This window comes from Pinus tabuliformis, chromosome 6, assembly GCF_031772625.1.
Source record: "Pinus tabuliformis cultivar Carrire ecotype Pingquan chromosome 6, CPIR1, whole genome shotgun sequence".
Taxonomy (NCBI): domain Eukaryota; kingdom Viridiplantae; phylum Streptophyta; class Pinopsida; order Pinales; family Pinaceae; genus Pinus; species Pinus tabuliformis.
The window spans coordinates 525310596-525333857 of NC_142292.1; the positions used below are offsets into that span (position 1 = coordinate 525310596).

At 36.9% G+C, this 23262-nt stretch overlaps 1 protein-coding gene across 3 annotated transcripts in view; it reads left to right on the forward strand.

Moving 5' to 3' along the window:
* The window catches only part of LOC149259601 (Thioredoxin superfamily protein), a 197490-nt gene extending 177004 nt beyond the window's left edge, over positions 1-20486 (forward strand). For 2 of the 3 annotated variants that reach the window (XM_089418821.1, XM_089418811.1), the window contains exon 10: positions 19863-20486. In XM_089418821.1, coding sequence (XP_089274947.1) covers positions 19863-19928 — 66 coding nt within the window. In that variant the 3' untranslated portion in view covers positions 19929-20486. The remainder of the gene's footprint in view (positions 1-19862) is intronic. The other variant, XM_089418818.1, reaches the window with a different exon arrangement.
* The last annotated feature ends 2776 nt before the right edge of the window (positions 20487-23262 follow it).

The following is a 23262-nucleotide window of genomic DNA, read 5'->3' on the forward strand; positions in this document are numbered from 1 at the left end:
ATTCCCTCTCAAGCAAAGAGGAAATTCTATACTTCCTTTGAATTGAGAAGTCTCATGTTCTTTTAGCGTGTCTTCATCAATACATCCACTACTAATTCTTCATGGAGATTTTCGAGAAGTTGCGTGGCTCCTTCTTTTCCTTTGTATCTCATTATATAGAGCTCTTATCTTTTTAGACTCAATCGGCGACAGGGTTTAGGAAATCAATCTTTCATATCACTTTCTGCTAGTCGTCATCAACAAAGGCATTATATTGTGCCAATCGAATTAGTGCTAATCGTAGCTCCCTCTAATCATGAAAGTGATCTTCATTGTCATCAAAACATACAAATAAGGTTAACTTCTTGTACTGCTACCCTTCTATCTCAAGAGGGTGTAGACATCTTGATCACATAATTCTCCAAGGATTATCAAAGACATCCACTCAATTCATGTATCCAATGAATTGTTCAAAACAAATAGTTGTTGATATAGTTTCCTCAATTGCCATTATGCATTTCTGCAACATTTTTCTAGGTAGCAAAACCTTATACTAACTAGCTAACCAATACCGATACCAAGACATCAATATCATAATTACCTCAACCTGATGGCTTCTTGTCAAGCTACCGAATTCTGCTTACTTGATCAACATTCTTCCGCATATTGTACAAGAATCCATTTCCATGTTTTTCCATTTTTCATTCAAAGTGCTTATGGAAAGTACTAATCAACAACCCGCAATATCTTCTGCCTTGGAGCTGTCATTGTCAACTCTCTCTCTTTCATTAGAAGACCATATTTGATGTTGATCAATATTAATTTTCCTTCCAACCTCTTCATGTGCTTTTGCAATATGTTCTACCAGGGATCCAAGTCATTTTCCAAGCAGATTATCAACATTAATGTTGACAAATTATTACAACTTCTTGGACAAGGTGTCAAATTTTGTTATTTTCTCCATCTAAAATTGACATTTCTTTGCACAATTTATCTTCATATGCAACAAGATTCTACTTCATCGAACTCATCAGCTAGAAGCTTCAATATCATGTTCATCAGGGTCCTTAGATTGCCCTCTTTCCATCATGCTCATCATCATCATCATCAATCACGAGTCTTGTTTTGCTTTGTTGTTCCATCCTCATCTTGCTTCCTTCATTATGTACTTGCAATTTTCACCGACAAGTACAACCAAGCAAAATATACAAAAACAAGAGCACAATGTCAATTTTGTTAATCTAGGGTTTCCATGGTTTCTTAGAGGGTGTACTTCTAGGGTTTTAGTTACAGACTCTATGTTTCTTAATCTAACTCTTATTAGGGTTTTTAGTTTCATGGAAACATCAACCCTAGGGATTTGATCTAGGTTTCGTTTTTACTTCAACCCTTGTGAGGGTTTTACTAAATACACTAGACTCTTCTTGCAAACCCTGGATGTCAAGAACTAGGGTTTCCTTAGAGGGAGCAACCAATTAGGGTTTCCTTTTCTAGTGTTTTCTAGTCCAAATCCCATCTAGGGTTTACAAACCCTAGATATCAACAACTTTCAACCAAACCCCAAACATTAAGATTTACTATGCAAAGATCTCATGCATTTCATTTCTTGATCTCAAGGCCTAAATATTTGGAACACTATCATATCGACAACTATACGTCTCTATGTTTATACAAACCCTTTATCTTTCAAAAGACCACCATGACCTAGAGATCTTGACACTTATCATGAAATGCATATAGAAATTGTACATACCTTTGTGATATTAGCATACCTTTTCCTTTGCAAGAATCCAATCCTTCTTCACGTGTCAACACTTTAATAAACAAGTGTTCATCTTCAATATAAGTGCCTCAACTTATCCTTTGATGAGTTGCTAACTTTGTCTCTTTGACTTTACTTTCCCTTTTTTGCAGAGGCCTGTTCTTGAATAATTTCCTTCAAAGGAGATATCATTAGGTTGGCTTCATTGATATCACCCTTTCTTGAACTAGGTCATTTTAGGGATAGTCCATCCTACTGTCCATTGACCATTCTTCGTTGTCAACCATACAATACTGTCATTGCTGTATGAAGGCCATCCGATCGCTGCCATATAGGTTGCAATTATTTTCTTACCGATCGCGATCTTCTTGTCAGCACTGTCATTGTTTTACGACAACCTCAGTTCTTTTATTACGAGCCATGACAAGGTAATATTCCAAACTTCAGCTTGGTTCCATGATGATTTTCTTTATTCTGTTATGTATAGTTTGACTTCCTCAAGTACTATCCATAACACTTCATTCATCATCATCCACTTTGTCATAAGCCATATAAAATTACTATTGATTTAAGTCATAATTATCCCTTAAAATCCAATTTCCAAATTGCACGGATACATTGCGTTCACAATGGAATCATAGATTTAACAAGTGAGCCATTGTAAAATTTTATGCCTTCTCAAAGTATGGCTATGCCATTGCAAACATATTGTAGAGAATGATTTCAAACAAAATCATCGTCACAAAGATATGTGAGATGCCATGTTTGCGAATTTTTACTTCCACAATATACGTGAGCCTTTAGATATCAAGGTATATTGCAGTCTGTAGAGATTGGGCTTCTGTATAAAATCCGCCAATGTAATGTAGGCCTTGAGCCATAGGAAGGACCATGCAGGCTTTTGAAAACAATCCCTTGAGAAGCATCGAACCACTTGTTGTTCCGAGCGATTGCAACATATATGAACTGTTCATAGATATGTCATTTGAAGCGACCACAGGTAATGAGCCATATGATAATACAACCATTTATAAAAGTATGATTTGTTAATGTGATGCCATCAAGCGATGTTCTTGTGAAGTGATGATGCTACAATAGGGTTTGTAACCATGATGCCACATAATTTATGCCATTTGACTACACCCTATAGTGAGCCATTTAAATGATTCATTTGTGAACTCTTCTTGATTACAAAACATATATATCAAGTTATGGATTCGAGCCATCAACGATCCAACTTCAACGAGCTTCTGAATTACAGAGTTATAATGGGATGTGAGCTTCAGAATTACAGAGTTATAATTTTTAGTGAGCTTCCACAGGGTAGAGGTATCTGAACCATTGCTAATTTAAACAGGGGATGTGACTTTCAATAGATGCAAGCCCACAATTTCCAAGAACTTTGGCTTAGTTCACCAACAGAGTGAGAATCTTCAAGGAATTTGATTCAAAGGCCAACTGAATGTGATCTTCAACCCTCCAACTTCAAACCGCCTTAGCTCTGATACCATGTTAGAAATCGAGAGGCTTTATAATTTAATTTAGATTTCCTTATCTGTAGTAATTGCTTGTGAATTTAGTTGGATTCTTATTCAATTTTTATAATGATTCTTTCATCAAACAATTACCATAACATGAACATGAAGATCACAAAAGCAAAAGAACACAAGATATAGGCTCCAAGCTAGGGCAAAACTCAGAAAAACTCTTCTTATAGAATCATATCAAATGAGATATCCAATACCTAACCAACCCTCTAGATTCCAAGTCAAACCTTCCTTTCTGCACAACAAATCCATCATCAGGAGACCAACGACAATAGATGCGATAAGGCATAACTTCCATAAACTTTATGCTCAAGAAGAAATACTTTGGCCCTCCACTTCATCTCTATTGCCTCTACGATATTTCAGACTACATCCATCCAAGTGTGTGTCCAAATGAACTCCATCTTCCCTCTATTTATATAGTTTAGAGGGGGTGCGAATAGACATGTCCATTGGGGCAGGGCTGACTTGACATGTAGTCCTACTTGGCATCGAGAGGGGTATTTAACCCAAAATAATTTCTTTTTCTTTTTCTTTTACAATAGGTTGAAATAAGACTTTGACTCTTTGACTCAAAAACCTAGAAGCATGAAGAACATGCTTATCTAGAAAAGTAATAATAAAATTTATTTTTCTTTTCTTTTCCTTTTTACATAAAATACATAATGGTAAAAATTATGAAGACTGAAACTAGTTACATTATCCAACGCTGACATCCTTGCTCACCACAATCTCCCCTTCAATGTAATGTACACTCTGTATGCCCATTAAAGTCTCACTCAACCCACAAAGATGCCCTCCTATGTCGAGGCTCCAACTTCGTCCTCTTCTTTGAAGGTACATGGATATAAACTGGACACTTGAAGATGGGGAAATGATTGACCTTCGGTTTCACCCTTCTGAATGCCTCATCAAGAGTCTTATCCTCTAATAGCTTATTGTTGATGTCTCTGTAGTTTGTAGCGTCAGGCAGACATTCTCCCATGGGGTCATGTTGATTTGACTAGGGGGAAACGATATATTCACCCATGGGGCAATGTCGATTCGGCTAGGGGTGAATGGACATTCTCCCATTGGTCTTGATGTATTATTTGGGGATATTGGCCCATGGCACTCGTATTACTTGCTCCAGGATGGAGTGATCTATTTTTAATAGAGCAAGGTTGATTTTTTTTTCACCCATTAATGGAATAAACAATTCTAGTTTAATGTTGAGTTGTAATGTAGGCTCATTAAGTGAAGGGGTTTCTTGTGATGAGGAGCTTTTTAATGGGCCTGCACTCAAAATTAGAGCTCTATATGGATATATGAGCATGTGAGGAGATACTTGTCAACATAATAAGCTCATTTTCATCTTTTCTAGTGGAGGAGAAATTCAGCTAAGGAGAAATCTGTTCATCTTTTTCTTCATCATTCTATATCTCTCTTGAAGGCGGCACGTGTGAAGGGTTTGACTGAGTTTGACGAGCATCCGTATAGTCGCACATGTAAGGATTTGACTGTAGTCTGTACAGCTGCATTTATAAGGGTTTGATCGCAACCACAAGTGCAAGTGTTTGACCGCAGGCCGCATGTGCGAGTTGACCGCAGGCCATATGTGCTAGTTCTACCACTGGCCGCATTTTGACTTGTGTTGATCGAGTTGATTTTTGATTGGTTTGAACAACATTGACCAACAACAATTTAACCAAGTTTGACTGGTGATTTGACTTGTAATGTTGGCACAAATTTCTAGACAAATTTTGATTTGTAAATCTTGCTGAAAAGACAATCTCTCATGAAAATATTGCTGGGGTTTCTCCTAGATCGGGGTTTGTAGGGTAAAAATGTTGTGTCAACTGTGCATGGCTGCCTTTCTATGATATTTATTGTTTCTGTTGCATTTATAGTTGATATTTTTTGTGAGTAACTATTCAATGATATCAATGGCGTGAGAAATACTGTTTGAAAATCATTAGGAAGCAATTATCAGATTATAAAATTGTATTCTACTGCACATGCTATAGACTTTTGACATGGTATCAGAGCTTTGTTGAAGATCAATCATTGATTTCAACCCTAGATTTCAGTATTCAGTAGCTTGTATAGATTTCAGATCTATTGTCAAGATGGTGCCCAGACTTAAGAGTAGAAGATAGGTTGGATGGTGCTACAAATTTTAGATCTTGGAAGACCAAGATACTACATGTCTTGGATGAAAATGAGATTCAAAATTATGTGAAGGAAGATGTCTCAGAAATAGGTGGTGTTGAGGAGAATGCCAGGCATAAGAAGAATGAAGCAAAGGCTAAGAGGATCTTGATAGATTCTGTAAAGGACAAATTGATTCCACATGTTGCTGAGTTGAAGATTGCCAAAGAAATGTATAATTCCTTGATGGGATTATTCGAGAGTAAGAACACTAGTGGAAAATTAGCTTTAAGGCATCAACTCCGTAGTATCATGATGTCCATATCAGATTTAGTTGCTACTTATATCATGAGAGCCTCCCAGTTGAGAGATCAACTTAAAGCCATTGGAGATACCATTGATGATGCAGAGCTTGTTATAGTGACTCTTAATGGATTTTCCTTCTTCATGGGATCCATTTGTACAGGGTATTTGTGGACGGGCTAAGCTGCCCAAGTTTAATCAGCTTTGGACTGATTGTGTCCAAGAGGAGGCCAGATTGTTGTCCAAGAACAACTTGCAAGGGCCAATGCACAATAATCAATATTGATACTAGAAACAGTATATCAGACCTCAGAGATGCCACTATTAGGAGGGGATCAGATAACTGTTGCTTAGGATCAGTGAATATCAGTCTTCAGTATGATGAGATTAGCCCACAATATTATTCACAATATGCAAGGAACAATGCCAATGCTAAAAAAAACCAATTTTAGTGCTAGATGCTATACAAGGGTGCGACTGTAATACCACTGTAGAATAGGATCAGACCTCTGCAATTTTATATCAGACCACTGTAACAATTATATGAGTCCTAATAACGATTTTATATTAGATGTGAAAACCCTTGATAAAAATCAAATTTGCAGTGATCAGAGGGCTTCAGGGCTAGTGAATCCCTTAGAATTTTTTTTGCTGAGGGTATGAGGCCACCAAGTTGCAGATTAATGGCCTCAAAATCCTTGTGGCCTTGCTTGATTAGTAAACGACCCTCAAAAAATGTAATCACAACCTTAAAACCTAGCTGTCTAGGCTAGGTGAGGGCTAGATCCCTCAAGGGCTTGGTTCCTTCCTTACTCTTGAGCAGATTTACCTGCAAAACAAACTAAAAAAAACCCTAGATTTTCTTTACAGATCTACGAGAAGAATAAAATTCAAAACCCAAAAGGTTAGTATATACAAAAGGAAGACCAAAATATATATACAAGGGTTAGTAAAACATTATTTACAAAATATTTTACAATATTCACAATAAATTTCTCAAGCTCTAATAAGCAGATCTATCTTTATTGCTCAATTAAATTTGAAATAATTGAGTAGAATAATTTTTTTTAATCTAGAGCCATGGCCAAAGTCACTGCATACAATCGTTAGATAACCCTTGGGAATTTTAACACAATGGGTTTTTAAGGAATTTTGACACAATGGGATTTTAAGCCTCTTGCCTTGGGAGTTGGTTGGTCTAACCAAAGACTTCCCTTCGCGCCCAAGATCTAATATCATATAATCTCTACACACTTGAAATGAAGTTATTAGATCAAAATGGGCTAGAGATTTAGAGATACACATTAAAACCCTCAATATCTAGAGATACTTGCTAGATCGAGTGGGCTAGAATGCTTTTCGAAACCTAGTGCCTAATGAAAGACACCTGTGCAAATAGATAATCCATATGCTGGCTAATGAAATAATAACTTGGCAATTATATTTAGTAGAGCATTAAGAACACGATTTAGAATAACATTACCATAAGAAGCAGAAATGAATACCATCACGAATAAAACCCCGAAATACTTTTGCTTTATCTATGTTGCGGGGGAGCACCCCTCCCCGCCCCCCGCCTGGAGCGGCTCCCAATCAGCGCTCCGGGCGGGAGCGCGCTCTCGATAAAAAAATTTCCGCTCCCTGCCAAAATCGGGAGCGTCGCTCCCAGAGCGAAAATTACAGCTCGGGAGCGATTAGGGAGTGATCGATATCGGGAGCGTCGCTCCCGGAGTGAAAATTACAGCTCGGGAGCGATCAGGGAGCGGTCGCTCCCTGATCGCTCACAAGCTGTAATGCTCACAAGCTGTAATTTTCACTCCGGGAGCGACGCTCCCGATTTTGGCAGGGAGCGGATTTTTTTTATCGGGAGCGCGCTCACGACCCGCTCCAGCCTGGAGCATGGATTGGGAGCGGCTCCGGGTAGGAGCGGGAGCGGGGGGGGGGGGGGGGGGGGCGGTCAATCGCTCCCGAGCTTTAAATTTTCGCTTTGGGAGCGATTCGGCCGACGACGGGAGCGATCCGGCGGAAAAAAAAATCGCGGATGCCAAAAAAAATCATTTTTTTTTTTTTTTATGTTTTATAAACACAATGGGGCTAAAAAAATTTCATTATCACTTGAATGAGAGCAAGAGCAAAGGAGCGAGGGGAAGCGAGGAGCAAGCGCTGAGGAGCAAGGAGCAACCCTGCAAAGAGGTGAGTAACTTAGTAATTTAGTTAGTTTAGTTAGTTTAATTTAGTTACGTAGTAATTTAGTTAGTTTAATCTAGTTTATTTAGTTTATTAACTTATTTAGTAAAAAAATCATGAATCTAAATTAAATTAATAAATTAAATTAATTAATCTAAATAAATTAAATTAATTTGCAGATTCAAAAGCCTACAAATATCAAACATCATGGACCTGGCTATATTTCTTGGCATTTTCCTCTTCTTGGTCCCTTTTATGGTTATTATGGTGTTGGAGAGTAGGAAACGAAGGGGCCAAAATGAAGAGGGGGATGAAGAAGCTGGAGAAAGTGGATTTGATGAAAACCCCGTGAGGAGGAGTTGGAGGAGGGTGAACATGAGTCTCAAAAAACTAAACAAGACCAACCCCCATTGTGGAAATAGGTTAACAGGCCTGAAGCAGGGAGAGGGGGTGGAACCACTAAATTTCATTGCCTCCATTGCAACAATGATTACACAGGTTCATACACCCGTGCCAGAAAACACCTCTGCGGGAAAAGGCCATGGGATGGAGACAAACAAATAGGAATCAAAACTTGTCCAGCGGTGTCAGCAGCGGATAGAGCCAAATACATAAGGGAAGAGGAGGAAGCCCAATACAAATCAAAAAAATCAAGGGGTTTCTTTGAACCAAGCTCATAATCACAAGCACAAAGAACTCCTTCAGCATCCTCCCAAGGCAATGGATATGGAGGCACAGGGTCATCAGCTTTAAGGCGTAGAACCATATCAGATTTCCTTGATGAGGGGTGTAGGAATGATGTGGATTCAAAGGTTTACAGGTTTCTCTATGCATGTGGGATACCATTCAATGTTCTTCGCTCACCTTATTGGCACGAAATGGTTTCTGCCATAAATGATGCCCCTAAAGGATACAAGAGCCCTGGGTATGACAAGGCAAGAACCGTTGGACTTGATCATCAAAAAGAAAAAATATCACATTCTTTGAATAGAATGACAAGTTCTTGGACTGACCATGGGGTGTCCATTGTATCTGATGGATGGACAAATGTAAAAGGCAAGCCATTGATAAGTGTTCTTGCTGTGTCTATTAGTGGTGCCATCTTTCTAACTGCACATGATTACTCAGACAAGTTCAGGACCGACAACATTGCAGAAGTATTACTTGAAACAATTGACCATATTGGGCCATACAATGTCATCCAAGTCATCATTGATAATGCTCCTAATTGTAAGGCAACTGGAGAAATTATTGAGGATAAATACCCCAACATATTTTGGTCTGGATGTTTGGTTCACACATTGAACCTTCTGATGCATGATGTTGTCAAGAACAAAAATGCACAATACAAATGGATTGGTGATTTGTACAAGAAAGGCAAACAAATGATAAAATTTATTACAAATCATAGTAATACCCATGGCCTTTTCCGCAGTCACTCGAGATTGGAGTTGTTGAAGATTGTGAAGACCAGATTTGGTAGCTATTACCTCACCTTCAGGCGCCTTTTGAAGGTAAGAGAGTCATTGGCTAGCATGGTATCAAGTCCACATTGGAAGGTATTAAAGGAAATGGCTACAAATGCAGCTGACAGGCGAGGTTTTGAACTGGTGGAGGAGGCAGCTCTTGACGGTCAGTTTTGGACAAATGTGAGGCAAGTATTGGATTTCACCAAGCCCATTTATCACATGATTCGGTTTGCAGATACAAACAAACCAGTGATTGGCGAGGTGTATGAGCAGATGGATACCATGTTGGGGCAAATAAAAGATATTGTTCATAACGGAGATCCCGACTTGTACAAACTGATTCACGATTGTGTGTGTGAACGGTGGAATAGACTTAATCTTCCACTACATTGCTTGGTGTATATCCTTACGCCAAAATACTACTCTACATCTTGGTTGGGCCAACCTGCACCAGGGGGTGGGATTAGGACCAAACCCCATTTAGATGCAGAGATAACTAGTGGATATTTGCAAGCATTAAAAAAGTTGATACTTGACAGGGAGGAATGTGCAGCTGTGCGCCTTGAAATAGGCAAATACTTCAGTGGCACTGGTTTGTTTGGTAACTTCCATGCAATGGAAGACAGAGATAGATTTGATTCTCTCACATGGTGGGAAACATATGGCGGCCAGGGACTTTTGCCAAAATTGGCAAAAAAAGTTCTTTCAGAGGTTGTAAATATTTCTTCTGCAGAGAGGTGTTGGAGCACCTACAGCTACATACATAATGTGAAAAGAAACAGACTCAATGAAAACTGAGCAGAAAGCTTGGTTTATGTGCACAACAACTTGAGGTTGTTGAGTCATTACTGTGATCAGGCTTATGAGGATCCCACATATAAAATTTGGGACAATCACCCAGAGGATGACAATTTGGAGGATGGCACTATACATCTTGAAGAACTGGAAGAGGAATTTATAAGGGATGAAGATGAAGCACCTGCAGCAACCATGCCACCTCCACCATCCAGCAGCAGTGCTCGAGTTCTGAGTCTTGTTCCTTTGCTGTCGCCACCTCCATCTACACCTTCACGTGGAGGGCATGTGCCTTCTAGTTCTTGTCGTTGGTCTGTGTGGGAGACTCCTAGAAGACCACCACGACCTGCTTATACTCCTGGAGACTCTCGTGGCAAGGGCCACATGTAGATTTACAGTTTACTTGTCTTTTCTAGTTTCTATTAGTTTTCATAACTGTTGAGTCTTGAGTCCTTGACCCTTGACTCTTGACTCTTTCATATCATAATGATATTTTTGTAAACAATATATGACTGTGACAATGAAAACTTGAAATTTGAAGTTGGCAATTATAACTCATTGGTAATGATTGTGAATTATGAATATGATGCTTCGTGAAAGACTAAAGTTGTTTCATTTCATTTCATTATTCATGTTTCATTTTATAACATTTCATTTTATGTTAACAATTAGAAGTTAGGACTTAGAAATATCTAAGATATTATTTCTTGTAATGGTTAAACTTAGCTTACAAGTACAACTTTGGTGATCAATGATGATAAATGTTATATATTGAATTTTCAATTTTGAAAGCTTGAAGTTGAAACTTTAAGATTGAATTTGATGAATCATGATTCACGAGACTCAATATGTTGCAGTTGTAATATGTATTTTACTTACTTGTGGACATGGATGATGAAGATTATAACTTCTAGATGATTGATGTGATATGGTTCAATGATCAATTTATGTTTTTATATGTTTTTTATATCTAATTCATCATTCTACATGTTTTTGTTGACATATATGTATCAAAAATTAAAAAATATAAAATATATATATATTTTTAAAAAATTGCTTCGAGATTCGCTCCCAAACAGGGAGCTTTTGAAAATGTCGCTCCCGCTCCCGTTTTCGCTCCCACTCCCTGCTTTCGCTCCCGCTCCCAAGTAACATTGTGCTTTATTATTGAAAAGAAGAATTACAGTAGAGCTTGGCTTAGCTTGTTCCAGAATGATTTTTTGATGAGTACATGATGATATGAGTAGAAAAATAGCTTCCTTATATAAAAAATAGAGAGACCTAGATCCCCCTCCAAGTGAAAAACGACTAGGTCCAAAGAAGTGCACAAATTTGACTTGATCCCAGAGAATATCAACTAGTTGTTGCTTGATCCATGCCAAAATTAAATCTCGTCCCTTGATTTGGAAGAAATATTCGAATTCGTTGATGAAGGCGATGATTCCGGTCCAAAAAATAAATTTTCCAACATTTTTTTCTTGAAAATTGATCCTTGATTTAACCACTATGGTCCAAAGGTTTGAATTTTCTTAAAAAAATGATTTTTCCTTTGATGGAGGACCTTAGAATATTATTTTTTTTTTTTTTTTTTTCTTTTTCTGGACCCATGAATTTTGAGGAATTTTTCTCCTTGGAATTGAGTCCTTCAAATTTATTCTTTCTCTGGAAGGTCACTTTTCTCCAAAATTTATTTCTCCACTTGGAGAGAAATTATTTTTCTCTCGTTTTAATTTTTTCATTAATTTCTAGCTAATTAATTTTGTTTTATTTTTTGCCAGAAAATAATATTAAAAGACTTAGAGGGGATTAAACATATTTTTTGGAACGAACAAAGTTCGTTCTTCTAGTTAAATACTCCAAAAGACTTGGAATATAAAGATCTCCATTGACAGTAAGAATATATTTTACAAGGGATTAATAAGATGATGTTACAATGAGAGTGAGGGGCCTGCTTATATATTAGGCAGGTGCCTCTTCATGGAGAGCCATGTCCCATTTAGACATGCCTTGTTAACCTAATTACTAATTAACTAATCATTATTACAATTATCCTTATTACTTATATTTATATTATTTATACATATTTTATTCGTAACATTGTCTTCGTCCTCAAAAAAGCTTTGTCCTCAAAGCTTGTTGATGCAAAAGGTTTGATCTCTTTTTTCGGTTTTGAATGTATTCTTGTCTTGACACTGTCATCTTTGTTGATACAAGTTGATACGATCTTCTAAGTGACAAACAAAACCGTCACACTGAGAAGGGATCAGACCATCCTAGATTAATCTTATGTGGAATATTTTGATCACTGGAATTTCGTAATGAATTGTCATGAAAGGACTGGATTGAGGTTACATCAATATTCTTTGGAACATCAATTTGTTGTTTCTGTTCTGAATGGTCTTGATACGTAACTTGGTTGAGTTGTCTACTCTCATGATTCGAATGTCGATAGGGAAATTTTTTGGTTGGACTTTCCCTTATTAGGTGTGAATCTTTTTTGATTTCCTTTTGGTACTATGCTTGTTCAGTTAGGTACACAATCTTCATTTGTAATTTTCATCATCTGGATTGTAACATGCGAGTGTGTTTTTCCTTCAACTGATTGCTCCTCTTCTTGAGTTCTACTATTGATTGGTTTAGTATTTGTTGAATTGAGGCTTCTGTGATCCATAATATTTATAAGTAAAACTTCGACGTAAATCACATAAAGAGAGACATTTGTCGACGCGTTTCGAACCAACCAGTGTGGCTCATCGTCAGGACAAGTTGAAGAAACAGATCCAGCTTTGCATGTTAAATAGTCTGAGCAGAGCCTCCAACGACTATCTTGATCAACGACTAATTTTGACTTAGGGACTATTGTCAAAAAGTCAAAATGATAATTTAAAGGGAGTTAGCTAGATTATATAAGAAAGAAATAATTATAGATGTTGATTACGTTATTAGTTTAATAAAAAACCGTGACTTGTATGGGAATTAGTTAGATTAAGGACCTGACTTATATATATATTAAATATATCAAATAAATATATAAATAAAAGTTAGTTAGATTAAGGACCTGACTTTTATATATATATATATATATATATATATATTAAATATATTAAATAAAAGTCAGTTGAAAGGTATGATTTAAAAATAAATTAAGGGGAATTAGTTATGATAAAGACCAATATAAAGTTAATATTAAATATATAAATAAAAGTTAGTTGAAAGGTATAATTTAAAAATAAATTAAGGGGAATAAGTTATAATAAAGACCAATATATATATAAAAATATATAAGAGGTAGGTTAGTTAGTTATAAATTATAATTACTAGAAACTTAAAAAAGAAGAAATAATATTATTTTATATGGTGATTACTTATTGGTTGGTTAAATTTATTATTATTATTATTATTATTATTATTTTTATTTATTTTTTAATTGGAAATTAGTTCGATAAAGGAACTTATTTTCCTAAATATATTAATAAGATAATTTAAGGTGAAGGTTATAGTAATTATATATTACTAATCTCTTAAAATAAGATGGAAAAATAACTAAAAAAATAAAACTGAATAAAACTAATTAAGAATGTGAAAAATAAAAAATAAATAAAATAAAAATAAAAATAAAAACAAAAACAAAAAAATAAAAAAAATAAAAACAAAATAATAATAATAATAATAATAATAATAATAATATTTATGATCCAATTAATAATATTAACAATCATATTTATATAATAGTTACGATCATAATCATAAAAATCTATCACGAAGAAGTAAAGAGAAAGAGCATCTAAAAAGGAGGAGGAGGACCGGAAAAGGCCTGAAAACAAGAAGGACAAACCATAACGAAAGCAAAGAAGATGAAAAAGGAGAGGGGAGGGCGGGGGGGGAAGGGCGGAAGAGAAAGACTAGGATGAAAGGGCGGGGATCCAACATCTACTGATCTTCCATCCGTCATCTCTATTGAGATTGTTTGACCTTCTTTCAATCTCAATAGCCTCCCTGAATTTACGATGATGGAATTGAGCAACTTTGGCGACAACCTTGGCCTCCTCTATACACACCTGATGCTTGGTCTTTTCAACATGCTCCACCAATGCTGAAGACTTGGATCTCCCATGTCTTAGGTCGGCTGCATGTTCGCTGATCCTCTGATGGATGGAGCGCTCTGTTTCCCCAATATAGGGGGTCCCACAAGAACAAGGGATCAAGTAGACACTCTTCATGTCCTTAGGGTTAATGGGATCTTTCACCAATCGGAGGGAATTGCGAATGGTGTTAAGGGGCCTAAAGGTTGAGGGAATCTCATACCTCTTAAGGATCCGAGCAATCTTGTCTGTGGTTCCTTGGACATAGGGAAGATGGACACCTAGACGACGCTCTTTAGGCTCTTTCTTAATTAACGCATTTTTAGAGGCTTTTTGGAAAGCCTTCTGACCTAGGCACCTACTATATCCATTCTCCACAAAGACATGAAGGAGATGGGATCTCTCCTTATCAAAGCTCTCACTATCAGAAATCCTAAGGGCACGAGTAGCGAGGGTGTTAAGAACACCCATCTTCTGAGCAGGGAAATGATGGGAATCAGCATGAAGATACTACTCAGTATGCGTTTTCTTTCAGAACACAGAGTGTGAGAGATAGCCATCCTTATTCTTGGATATAAGAATATCCAGGAAAGGGAGGCAACCATTGACCTCTTTTTCCATGGTGAACTTAATGGCAGAGGACTGGCTGTTGAGGTGATTAAAGAAGTGTTCCAGCTCCTCTGGGCCATGGGGCCAGATGACATTAGTGTCATCTACATACCTTTTCCAAAGCTTGGGAAGGAGACGAGCCGAGGCTAAAGCTTTGGCTTCGAAATCTTCCATAAAAAGATTCGCAACAATAGGGGAAAGAGGGGAACCCATGGCAACACCACAATTTTGTTCAAAGAACTCACCCTCAAAAGAGAAGAACGTGGAAGTGAGACAGATCTCCAGCAGATGAGCAGTATCGGGATCTGTTAGGCGAAAGATCACTTCCAAGGCCTCCTTTATAGGGATGCAAGTATAAAGGGAGACCACATCAAAGCTGACGAGAAAGTCCTTAGGGCTAAGCTTAATATCCTTAAGCTCGTTAACGAAGGATGCAGAGTCTTTCACGAAGGACTCAGTGCGGCCAACCAGGGGCTTAAGTTTGAGGGCAAGGAACTTAGCCAGAAGATAGGTTGGACCACCAATGGTGTTGACGATAGGCCTCAGAGGAGCCCCTTCCTTGTGAATCTTCGTTAACCCATAGATCCTAGGAGCAATGGGATTGCTTTCAGTGAGCTTGTGGCACAGGGAACTCATCGAGTTATTCGATTTGATGGCAAGAGCCACTGTCCTAGAAATCTTCTTCAGAGGGTTCTTGGGCAGTTTTTTATAACTGCCACTATTGTGAAGATGATCTAACATCTTCCTACGGTAATCATCCTTGTTAAGGATGACTGTAGCTCCTCCTTTGTCCGCCTTCAGAACAACAATATCTTTGTTCTGATTAAGGGATTTTAGGGCAGAGAATTCCTCATTGCTGAGGTTCTTCTGAGGGGGCTTAGCCTTTCTAAGGATGACAGCACAATCCTGCCTAATAGTGTCCTTAATCTTATCCGAAAGATCTCTAATCCCGTACTCCACGTCGCAAATAATGTCATCCACCGGGATATTTCTAGGGGCAAGGGCAAAGTTTAAACCCTTGCTTAAAAGGCTAAAAACAGAAGGGGAGAAAGAGAAGCTAGAAAGGTTAATAACTTTATTATTCCCGGAAGAAGGGGGAAGAATAACAGGATCCCCACCAAAAACCTTATTGTTATGGTTATCAGAAACATGGCTGTTAATGTTAAGAGATTCCTTGCCATCTTGGGGTAAATTATTATTATTAGTATCATAAAAATTGGTATTATTATTATTATCAGAACAAAAATTATCTACAATGCTATTATTATTATTCTTATTATATAAGCTCTTATTATTATTATTATTATTAGTGTGGTTATTAATACTAATGTAATTATCATTATTAACCCCGGAACAAATATTATCCATACCATTATTATTATTCTCATGGGTAATATTATTATTAATAATATTATAACTCCTATTATTACAAATATTATTAAACTTATGTGAATTATTATGATTAATAATACCATCAAAATTGTTATTATAATGGTTATTATAAAAACTCAAGGGGTTATGATCGTTAACGCCAGACCATCCATTGCTGACCGACTGCCATTGGCACGCGGATATTTGAGATCGATCAGGCTCATATGAAGCCGAGATCGAACCTCCTAGCCGGTCATCAACAGCACAGCTTCGGTCCTGAAGCAGACAATGAACCAGAGGACTATCATCCTTCTGATCAACCGCGCCATTAATCAGGCCGATCGAGCCATGCAGATCACGTGGATGTAAAACCGGACCATCTCCCTGGTCAACAACATCCATACATCGGTTGATCGAGCAGCAGCGTATAGGGTGAATCGGGGACAACCGCGCTGAGTTCTGTAATACATCTGGACCGCGTGAGGGAGTGACAGAACCATCACTCCGGTCTGAAGCCTCACCACTGCATCTGAGCTCAATTGGGGAGCCTGACGGAGCCGCGAACCCAGGACCCAGAGCGCAGATAGACCTGATTGCTGCCATCGAAACCTGAGCATTCGAATGAGGAAGCTCCGACTCGTCAGATTTCTGGATGACAGGCTGATCAGCAGGAGCAAGGGGATAAGCCACGCGAGAGCCATCAGAAACTTCTGCACAAACAAAAGAAGGGGCAGGCCCATGACCGCAAACAGAAGGAGAGTTCAACGAGCTGCCTGGAGCCGGCTGCTTGGGAAGAGGTGCAGGAACAACCGAGCACTCCCCAGAGATCTTGGGAACTGCTACGGGTGAGGAGAGAACCCAAGAGCGGAGGGTCGATTTTTGATCAGCTGAAATGCGGCTTCGGGAAGCATCATACACCGACTCACCTCCCGCAGATTTAGTATTTGTTTCTTTATCTTCAACTGGGGATGTTACGACTGGCGACTTCGATACTTCCTCTTGAATACAATGTTCTAACTTGTCTTTTAATGACTTCTTGTCCTTCTTAAGCTTTTTAATTTGTGTTAGTAAATTTTCGCTATGATCCGTAAGTCACAAAACTTCTTCATCTCTATCAGCAGTGATTTTGTCAATTTTATTTTGCATATTTTGTAGTACTTTTTTACCTTCTTGAAAAATTACTTTTGAAATATCTTGGATGTCTTCTGGTGTTACTGAGTTTGGCTTTACGCTGACATCCTGTAGTGTTATTTTTTTCTTTTTGTAAGAAAATGTCAAAAAATTCTTTTTCGTATTCAGGACGAAGGAACCAAGGGTTTCCATCCAGAGTTAACCCAAAATAATGTCATGTTGATCACTCCATAGGGTTTGAACTGAGAAGTGCGATATAAATGTACAGTCCTCAATGTTTAACTGTAAATTGGTTAGGTCATATTTTTTATTGCCAAAATAGTCTAATTTTTCGATTATATTTGACTCCGGGATCATTAATTGGTTTGTGATTTTAGGCGTTATATAATTTTTATTTTCGGCAGGTGAGATAGCAATAGTGACATCTTTTTCCGCAATGGACCCTTTAATTCCAAATGAAACAAACAAAATTACCACCCTCTAAATCTATGTTATCGAAAATGTCACTCCCAAACCCCAGAAACTTTTTTCGGTGTTTCGAAAACGGAAATGGGTATGATACGACACAGAAACGACATGGAAACGACACGGAAACATTTCAGTTTTTTGGAAACGCGGGATCCTAATTCTGAAGCGTTTCCGTTTTTTTGGAAACACAGGATCCTATTTTTGAAATATTTCGGGCATTTTTAAGGGTTTTGGATCTGTTTCTAGAGTTTCCTGACTTGGATATGATGTTGAATGCCATGTCTCATATGATTTTGTTTGATGAGGAGGCACCAATAATTGCATCTTCAAGTGGACATGGCAGCGATGCTCCCACTCATGGAGAGGATCCAAATGATGATGTGAATCTTAATTACATGGATGAAAACATATTTGATGATATGTAAATGTAATTTATGATGATGTTTTAAACTTTTGAACAATGGACATTGAATACCATAATATGTCATATGATAGTAGACTGCCAGTCATAGTTCAATTTTGTAATTTGTACTATGTAGTGTGCATTTAGCATTATTAATTTTGGTGATGATGTTGATGATTGAAATTGGAAACAAAAACTTGATGATATGTTGAATGTTATAATAATCTCTAATGATGATGACAATGTTTATGCTGAATTGGTGATGATGATTTGTTTATGTGGAATTCATGATGATGATTATGTATTTTTAAATATAGAATCTAGATTCTAAAAGATGAATGGTAATATGAAAGTTTTATTTTGTCTCATATATATATATATATGTTGTTTCTTTGCCGTATCGTATCTGGATTTTTTGAAAATTCGCCGTATCCTTTTCAAACCCCGTTTTCATATCTGTTTCAGTGAAACTTAGCTCTAAATGGGTCTAAAGATATTTTGGCAATGGTGTCTAACTATGAGTAACCATTCACCAAAAATATTTCTAGACAACACTTTTACATCAAGATATTACAACAATTACCCATAGAAGGGGAATTTTACAATAGACACAACCTCTTAGACTCAACCAAATTTTGCGACACAAGACACATGATCTAGTATGATAAAAATACAGACTTGATAACACTAGGACTCACCTAAGACCTTACCAGAGAATTCCACTCTAGCTTTGGGGGATGCTTGGGAGAAAAACTCTGCTAATTATTTGTGTTTAGAAACACAAATAATTAGGGAGGTTAAAAAACTCCCTAGAGTGAAACTTTTTGTTAAGAATCAAAGGCTTACTTAGATGTTGTTACATGGCTTAATAGTCATGGTAGAATCATTTTAACAATAATTTTGCAGAATTTGGGATTACAGTGATGACAATGACTTAATTTTTTTATCCACTGCTATATACTTTGCTTCTTGGAAATGTTGACATATGCATGGTCAGCACTCATCATTCTAGAATCAACAATATGCAAATATAGTTTTTACATATTTATGACACTAGGCTTTTGGAGTCTAATTTTTTACCGTACCATTGTATTCATGCTCCAATAGTTTAGTTAAGGGATTAAGTGTAAGCAGCATTATACAGGCTTCTATCCTGGTTTACTTGTGATTACGTTTTGTGATTCTTAATCACCAAAACTTTTTGAAACACCGTTTTCATTAATTCAAACACAGAAGAAGTAAGTACTAAACAAGTCTACTGTTGTTAGATTTTCCTACTTATGATTCACTTCGCTATTCAAGCTGCAGATTGATGGTACTTCTGTAGCATTTGCATAACTGAAAACCATTATACAAAAATCAAAGGTCAAATTATCATTTTCCCCTTGTAAACAGCGGAACTTTGTTTTTCTATATTTTCTCATTGAAACCCAGCATTCCAAAAATTGAAAATGAATGATGAATCTTGTAGCATTTTAATGTTTCTAAAAATTTGTGTTTCTAGTGCTTGAGAACTGAGCCAACTGACTGCTAGAATATTTTACTTTCCTCTGGTTCTGTTCCTGAACTGCTGTAGGAAATTTTATTATTCAATTGCAGATAGCTAACTAGTTTTTCAACATGCAGGAGCTACTTGCACGGCATTTTGAACTTGATCAACATCTTATTGAGTACATGTCAAGCAGATTTTGAAGTGTAGAGGCAACAAAATCTTCTTGTGGCATGTAGTGGAAACCACTTAAGAGTTACTCTGGCAGAGGTGGAGAATTCACTTTTGTTTATGTGCTTGAAACAAACTTTTTTTGTTACCCACACTGATAATTCTATCAGGTATTACTTCACTAACCATGTGAGTTTATGTGGGAAATAGAAGATTATTCAAAAGGTTTTCTTTCTTCTGTTGCTTTTGACTGTCAATTTTGGAGAACAAGTTTCTGACTGGAAATAGTTAATAGCGTTATTAGTAGAAGGAAGAAAATTCATCGATCAGGTGCATATAAAGTGTAGAGGAGAAGTGAAGTATATTGCTAGAACGCTCAGGTTTTCTTTCCTCATAATTTTAGATAAGACAATATTTATTGTTGCTTTGCACTGTATCCTTTGAAGGTCTCCGGAGCAGAAATTCTGGAGAATTTTGATTGACTTCCCAGGTTCTTAAAGGAGGCCTTAATTTATGAATGGATGACAAACTTAACATTCTCTATCAAACATATTATGCTTTAAAGGTAATGTGAGAGGGCATTGAGTTTATTTTGTTTGTGGTCTTACAAATTATATTACACATAAATATATGCAAATGGTTCAACATATGTTAATTCTCCTACAAACCTGGAGCCCAACAATCCATTGATCTAGCTGATTATAGATCTACTGAATGAACACACTGCTAGGTTATTAATGTTAAATTATCGCAAGCAAAATATAACCAATCTCACAAAAAATGACAACAGATTCTGCCCAATCAAATCAGGTCATCTTTAAGATATTCAAAACCTATTTGAGTTCCCATCCTGGGATAATGGGCCAATTGAGGAAATACATGTACAACAACTTGATTTGATTCAGCTAATCAAGCCCTCCTCTGGGCAAAATATTGTATTTTGACCTGAGGAAAAACTCTGTATTCAGACTGGAGGCAAAACACTGTTTTCGAACCTGTAACATTATTCTCTGTTTCAAACCTGTGACCTGAACAATACTCCTTAATTGTGGATAGAAGATCTGACTAAAATTTTACTGTAATTCTTATGACTTGTGTCTTGGTCGTATTCTGAGAGTTGAGTTGATTAAACGCATATGCAATCTCCTTAGGAACAAAGGATTAGGAGCGAAGTCTATTCTGGACTTGGATTTTTGAAGCCTCTCTCTTGTACTTGAAGCATAGTTGAACACCCTTTTGAGCATTGTAGGAGTAGACATTCATGGAGCATTCATAGAAGACCTTGGCTGAAGCATTATTGAAGATCTTGTTGAAGACTTGAAGCCCTGTTGAAGTAGCCTTGTTGAAGATCTGTTGAGTATACTTGAAATCCTTTGAAGAAACCTCTTGGTAACAGATCTTGTTAACCCTTTTGGAAAAATAAAATGTATCTATGATAAACCCCTTGATAATGAGAAAACATACATATGGCGATTTGAAGCATAACTTGTGATATGTTTTGTAGCAGACGCTGTAGACTTTGGAACAAACTTTGGAGACATTCTGAACCCTTGATGTAGACTTGAAAAATAGTTTTTTAATTTGTTTTGGAATCATTCTTGAAACATTTTTGGAGTAGTCTGGAGCAAATTTGAAGTGAACTTGGAGTCATCATTAAAGCAATCTCGAGTGTAATCTTGAGACAGTTAGTGGTGCAGTCTTTGAGGCCTTGTTGAAGCAACCTCTTGAAGTAGTTTCCTTGACGACATCCTTGAAGCATTGTTGAAGCTACCCTTAAAGCATTATTGGAGCTTTGTTGAAGACATCCTTCAAGACTTGTTGAAGAAGCTTTTGGAAGTCTTGAAGCAAGAATTGAAGCCACCTTGAAGAATTGAACTGAATTGAGAGGATTGGAGCCCTAGAAGATTAGAGTCATCGCACATGGTTAGAGCCTTGTAAGAAACCAGGTTGGAGATTGGATTGATTTTGAGGATTAGAGTCCTCAAAGGAGGTTGGAGCCTCGTTGAGGCCAGGTTGGAGCCTGGATTAATATTTGAGGATTGGAGTCCTCATTCAAGGTTGATCTCTGAAAGAGCTAAAGTTTTATTGTACATGTTGGAGTTTGATTGTTTGTTAGAGGATAAGAGTCCTCATAATTTCCATTAATAAAATTATTTTTCTTGTTGTAAATTTTGTGTTATGGTTTATCTATTAATCTTAACTGGCATAATATAGCAATTGTAAAGAAATAATGATTCACCCCCCTCTTCATATTTCCAATAGGCTCACATTATGATTTATATTTATGACTTGTGGTTCTAGTTGCACAAACCTCTTCTCTATGGGATCTTGAGGGCTATTAACAAATTCATCGACCATGGCTAGGGTTTATGGCTTTTGGCTTAGTCAATATTAATCCCTTACAACTCTTATCAATATACCTAAATAACTTTCTTTGATATCAATATGATCTGTAAACTGCCATGTATATTCCATTGGATAATTCGTCACACCATATTTGATAAAAATTATGCTTAAAATATAAAATCTACACTGTGGGGGTTAATTTCTCCTTAAATTTCTGGATTTGTTAATTACTATGTTATGTTTGTGTATGTAGTAGATAAAATATCTAGAAAATAGAGATCAACGAAATAAAACCCACAAACCACAAATTAACATGAGGTAACTTAGGAAATCCTTTCGAGAGAAAACCTAGTTCGAAGGTGGGGCTATTATTCTTTCTTTATTTGAATGGAAATGGATGTAATTACAAAGAAGTGAGGCCTATGGCCCATGGGATGGTACAATGCACAAATCTTGTCTATTTTCTCTCTCCCTATCCACTCATTGGTATTCTACTCATATATGGAACAAAATGCGCTCAAATAGAATGTAACCCCTTTTCCTTGTAGTGGCCCGATTATAACACACACTGATGGCCTACTAGTGGTCAGGAGTAACCCCTTCAACTCTTAACTAGCGTTATAATATTGACTCTTTTTGAGTCTTCTTCATCATGATCACGTGGCTATCCCCTTTTCCATGAATAATGGGGTTGACGTGGCATCCTCCGAAATTATGGTGGTTAAAATGGGAAGGTCAAATTCTTAGTGGCATAAATTTAGCATATAGGCTCTTATTGAGGCTATTCTTGTGTCATTGGAAAGGTATTTGTGTGTAGAATAATGCAAAAAGGTTCTACACTTAAGAAACAAAGTTTTATCCCCCCTAAGAAACTGTTTGATTATTCAATTTTCTTTCAAAGGGTTTCAAACCCCAATTTGCCAAACTTGTTTGCCAGTAAAAATGGTCCTGTGAGATGATTCCTCCACTTTTTTAACTCTGAAAGCATCAAGATGGATGCCAATCAATTAGTGATATGAT